At 33.5% G+C, this 6,000-nt stretch overlaps 1 protein-coding gene across 1 annotated transcript; it reads right to left on the minus strand.

The window, feature by feature from the left end:
• Positions 1–143: 143 nt before the first annotated feature.
• Positions 144–4,079, minus strand: LOC111311810 (serine/threonine protein phosphatase 2A 57 kDa regulatory subunit B' beta isoform-like). Its single transcript, XM_022911538.2, has 2 exons — positions 2,459–4,079; positions 144–1,125 (listed from the first exon to the last, which is right to left on the minus strand). The coding sequence occupies exons 1-2, from the start codon at positions 3,623–3,625 to the stop codon at positions 802–804; spliced, it is 1,491 nt and encodes a 496-aa protein (XP_022767273.2). The 5' UTR covers positions 3,626–4,079; the 3' UTR covers positions 144–801.
• Positions 4,080–6,000: the final 1,921 nt, after the last annotated feature.

Genomic DNA, 6,000 nt, shown 5'->3' on the forward strand with positions numbered 1-6,000 from the left:
ACGTCTACTTAATTTTATTTGATTTTACAATTAAAATTGACAATTTGAAATTAGTATATATGGATTTAAAGGGGAAAGGAAAATAGAAAAAAGACAATCTAGAAGATGACATAACAGAGTGTGGAACATGTTTCTAGTACAAATTCAAAAATCATTTGAAATTTTCAGTTCCATAATCGGTTTCGATTGCATACCTTGTCGGCTTGACAGCTTTCTGAAACTTATTTTCAGAAACAGAAGAAACGGAGCTAATCTCATCACATAACAAGTCAAGAACAATGTCTCAATTTCTATCCAACCTATCTCCCAAAGCCTAACATTGCGATGTCAAACACACATATCTAACAGTTATACACTTGCAATGGCAATGCCCTGTCGATCAGTTTTTAGTAACAAGAAACCTAACCAAACCAAAGGCATGTTGATCTCCAGCTGCCTTAATTTGAATAATTTCAAAGTAGCGCTATCAAATACAAACTAAAAAATCTGATAATTTTTGTGTTGGAAGAACAAATAGCGTGACAAAAAAAAAAAATACAAGTCGTTCCTCGCTGATCATTGTTAATCCGCAGCATGTTACTAACAAATTCCATACATTTTAAATTATATTTAATGACTGCTCTTTCACGGGTAACTTGGAGGACCAGATTGAGACCAAAAATAAAATTTTGAAAAAAAAGAAGAAAATTAGGGGGAAAAGAAAAAAGAATACCACCAGAATGGAGAAGGGAACAGTAGCAAAGCCATCAACCCGGATCCAACTATTTCTTATGCCGGATAAACCAACTCAGATAAATGAGGTTAGACTGTAACCATATCGTCTCCCCCTCTCTCTGCTGCCACATCTGCCAGTTTTTTCCATGTCATTTCTCGTTGCTCTTCCACATCTTTGGCTCTGGCCTCTTTCTCTGCAAACTGTCTCTGACACTCCTCAAACAACTCAGCATCCATTTCCAAGAACATCTTCTGCACATTTACAGTCAACCCATGAACAGCCTGATTCCAATGACTTTGGATATTCCTCTCCAATGCCTCAAAGATAATTGGTAATACCACCTGCCGATTCTGGGCAATTAAGCTCACAATGTGCTCATTATTCCACAAGAAGAGGGCTCTTTCTGCAACCTGCAATACAAAATGGTCTTAGGAAGAATTCTGAAAAAAGTTTCTTATGTTATTACTAAGATCAAAAGTTTTAAAGAAGCCAATAATTCTGTAGCAACCCACTCCATCCAAATATTCTAAATCGTGATCAGCACAGCAAAAAGCTTAATAATAAAAATAAACACCCAACAACTCAAAACTCCATTCTATCCTCCTTTACAAAAGGTAAGCCATCGAGTATGAAACTTGGCTCAACAATAACTGGTTAAGCACCATCCAATCATACAGTATTTAAGGCAAAATGTAATTTAAAAAAACTAAAGGAAAATGAAAAGAAATAAAAAGATGTAGGAGAATAAATCAACAAAGGTATAATCATCAGACAGAAGATTTATAATTAAGGAAGTCATGATGAGGCTACAATGTGTAGAATCTACAGCCAAGAATGGGTTGTAAAGCAATCTATGGAACCAAGAAAAAAGTAGTATGATATCTGGAAACCAGTAAATCTGCTTAAAATGAACATTTGTTGAGAAGAAATGGTATTCCAATTTTGGTGAAATTATGTCGTCACAAGCATCTATGCAGGAAAATGAATCAACACAAGTTAAAGGAAACAACAGAAAAACTTCATAAGCAACCACAAGTTGATGTTTGAATCATCATATATCTATTCGTATGCTCTAAAATTAACTGATTGCATGGCAGTAAAACATTATCTACAGACAAAGAGGAAGACAAAAGAAAATCAATGATGCAAGACATTGCACAAAGCAAAAGCAATAGACTTTTGTCTTTCTTTTTTACCAAATCGTTGCCAACACCAAACAATGAAACGGGATCTCATTCAAACAAGCATAGATAAACTACACCATGGGACAAAATTGAAACTAGTTGCTTACAAAATTGGACACTGAGCTACTCAACAGTCCTTGTTAATGAATGCAGAAAGAGAGAAGCCAATAGAATGCAAGTATAATGTTCAAAACTAAGCAACACTCAGCACAACTTTCCAAAAACATATCAGAAATGAGAAAACACAATGTATGCAGCACATTGCAGCGCCTTCCTAAGAGCCAACGGTTATGCTTCATGAATCAGTATCCCATTCAACATTCAGAATCACAAGAAATTAAATAGAAGTATCAAAAGTTATAAAAAAGAAATATCATAAACTGACAACAGTTGGCATCGAAATCAATTACTATTATAATGGTTGTTAATTCAATAACTTAACGTCGCATCCCAGAATTCTTAATACCAATGGTACCTAAAGGTGATTAACTACTTAAACTATCGGAAATTTGCAAAGTCATAATGACATATTCAAGAAACGAAAACCCTTAAAAGTTACCTGAAAATGAGGGCTATTGAGGCAACGTGCGATCTGTCTGAAAAGAGGTACCATACATCGTTGGAACTCAGAAGACTGCGTTGCTTCAAGTACTTCCTCAAGTTCTCCAAGGAATAGAACTTCCTTCTGACAATTAGTCAAAGGCCAATACTTCAACAACCCTCTAATAACCGTATCAGCCAGCTTATAATCCTTCTCAACAAACTGAATTATACAATAAGACAACTGCTGGTGATACATAGAAACGGGTTTCGGCTTATGCAAAGGAATCAACGCTCTCACAAGGAACAACTTATGTTCCTCTTTCATAGGCAAGGCGAAACCATTAATAATACTTCCTAGAATCTCCAAAAGCTCGCCGATCCCGCTATGCCTCTCCGTTTCATATATAAACCTATAGAAAATATTATTTATCGCCTTCCTAATAAACGGACGATGCACCATGAATTTACCATAAATCCTATGAAGAATTGTTTTCAAATACTCTCTTTCCCTGGGATCCTCCGAATCAAACAAATCAAGCAACTTCAAAACAAACGAATGATCAATGTATCTCTTCGCAACCTTAGTGTCTGTATCCGAAGACACGACATATCTCAAAAGAAGCTCGTAAACAAGCTGTAAATGCGGCCACGAGGGTTCCAAATAGGGTTCCTCTTCTTCAGGATCAGTGGCTTCTTGTCCCGTGTTTTCGTGAGATGCCGGAGGGAGGCACCGGAAAATGTTGATTCCGACCATTTTAATCATCTCTTCCTGACACATCTCCGTGATTTTTCCCGAACCGGATTGAATAAAATCGACGAGTTCCAGCAACATTTGCCGTTTGATTTCTTTTTCCCGTACCGACTTTAAGGTATTGGAGAAATCGAATTGGAAGCAACAAATCTGTAATTTTCGCATGAATAGATTTTGTCTCTCCGAAACGGGGACGTCTCGGAATAACGGCAAGGGTTCGACAGTGCCCATCGGGGGTGGGACCATAGGGACGCCGGAATTTGGGACTGGTGTGTTAGGTCCGGCCCTGGATGCGTGGTTGACGACCACATTGGGGGTTGGACCCGACGCGGGATTGCGGGAACCTGGCGGACCGAACCCGTATAAAGATGCATCCGTTGCATCCGATTTGGAAGGCTTCCGATGCCCTCCTTTCATAATTTTCTTCAACATTGTGAACCCCAAAAAAAATAAAAACCTAACAAGGATTAGGCTGACTAATCGAGCTAGGGATTAGGAATTCGACGGAGGTGATTTTGAGGCCTCAGTTGAACGGCATGCATGGAATAATTGCCCTCTAAGAAAGAAAATTAAAAAAAAAAAAAGGATCTGAAGAGAGGAAGGATTTTAGATTAGAAAAGGAGAAGGGGGGTTTTCCATCGGTTTTATTGGACTTTGTCACTGTTGATTGATCGGTAAATTGGAGCGAGTCATCTGAAAAGGCAGGTCTCTGAAATGTAGTCAGCTGATCTAACGGTGGTGGTGTTCCGCCGATCAGTGGACAGCCCAATTTAAGAAAAAAACCACAAAAAATAAAAATTAAATAGAAAGAGGGGAGGGAGAGTGAGGAATGCGGAGGGTACTTATGGGAAGGAAAGCTTTAAAAAATGGTAAGAAATTAATCCTCTTTATAAACAGTTTTCTTAAATTAATTTTATAATTGATTTTTATTTTAAATTTTAAACAAAGAGGATAGTTTTTTTTTTTTTTTTTTTTTTTTTTTTAATTTCTCGTTGTTTTATACACGTGGCTAACGAGTGAAGAATCGGCAAAATCTGAGCCCACGTCGGAAAATCTACGTGGGAAAATTAGATTTTTATTTTATTTACTACTAATAAAATTTGGGATTGGCCTCCAAATCCTTCTATTTTGGGTAATCCGAAATTTAAGCATCTGATAGAATTTGTGTTTATTAATGTATAATTAATTATAATAAATAAAAGAGGTTGATTTTATTTGGTTTATAAGATTCCTTAATTGTCCAAATTGCCGATGCAATGATATTTTTTTTATTCTTTTGATTAATTTTGTGCTCATGTTATTATCAATTAACATGGTTGGAACTTTGTTTCGGCTTCTATTGGGAAGACTAAATTTGCCCCGTGCTTCTTTATTATTTTAGATATTATTATCCAAATCTAATTATTTCAAATTCAAAGTTTATCTCGGAACTGGTTTTAAAAAATAATAATTAATAAATTTATATTTAAATTTCATTATTTATAATCATTTTCTTTAAACTTTTTTTTATATAAAAAGTATAATTATTTCAATTCTATCAAATTCAAAAAAATTAATTAAGTAATCATATATAATTTTGGGACATTTTTAGCATAAACCTTGAAACTTTAAATTTGAATATTTTTTGTATTCAAGCAGCATTTGATTTAGTATGCTTAAATACAAAAATTATATTTTATTTTTATGGTACTAAAATAGGCTTTTTTTTTTTTAAATTTTTAATTTGAAATAGATGAATGAATTGCAAGAGTTTATATTTAAATTTTAAATTTGACTAATTTTATTTTTTAAAAATAATTATATACATTAATTAAATTAAATTTTATATTCTTAAAATGATTTTTCTGAGTGGCCAACTAAACCTCTCGCGTAAATAAATATTGATGAGGAACAAAAGTCTTTTGAGTACAGTTAAGAAATGACTTTTTTTTTTTTAATTTCGTCTGTATTTCTCCAAAAAAGAAATTGAGTAAATTTGGCAGCCCCTTGGATTCAAAAAGAAAAGTAAATACAATTTATTACACACAATCAAAGTAAATATAATCCAATCATGTCAAACAAAATTGGGTTCTTGGAATCATTGAACAATGAACATTTCTCATTTTTCTCCAAAGTAATTAAAAAAAAAAAAAAGACTGAAAAAGGACAGGGAACAGCATGATCGGGTCAGGTCAACCCCGTCTCAATGCCAAGACTTGACCCGGCCTTGAGAATTGGTTAGTCATTGACAACTTAGTCAAAACCTCAAATGTGGTTGGTTTGGTCTAGAATGACCTAAACGACTTATTGTCACGATGATAATATTGTTTGTTAAATATACTTATTCAACAGGAAACCATTGATAGAGATTTTATTTCATTTTGGATCATAAGGTAACACTTTATAAGTAAATTATTCAAAAAGTTGAAAATGTAAAATGAGTTTACATCAACAATAGATTAACTGATTAGTGCTTTAGTAATTAGTGATTCATGTTCATGCTGATGAGTTCATAGAATGAAAATTGTATATGAAACCTAACTAAATTTAGTCGAAGTAATTTATCTATCTCAATTTTAATTTATTTTTAAAATTACATTATGACAAATTATGATATCGAAGCTTGTATATATTTTACAAATGAAGTCACAATGTAGGGACGAGGAAAGAGGTAACAAATATTAGGATTTAAACTTAAAATTTATTAAATGATACTTTTAAAAATAATTATATAAATCAATTGAATTAAATTAAAAATTAAAAATTTATATTTTGTTCATCCATGATATGTACAAGTTATAAGTTCTTGACTTGAGGTTCAAGAATAA

This window comes from Durio zibethinus, chromosome 1 (genome assembly GCF_047325235.1).
Source record: "Durio zibethinus cultivar Kanyao isolate XHJ-2024 chromosome 1, ASM4732523v1, whole genome shotgun sequence".
NCBI lineage: Eukaryota > Viridiplantae > Streptophyta > Magnoliopsida > Malvales > Malvaceae > Durio > Durio zibethinus.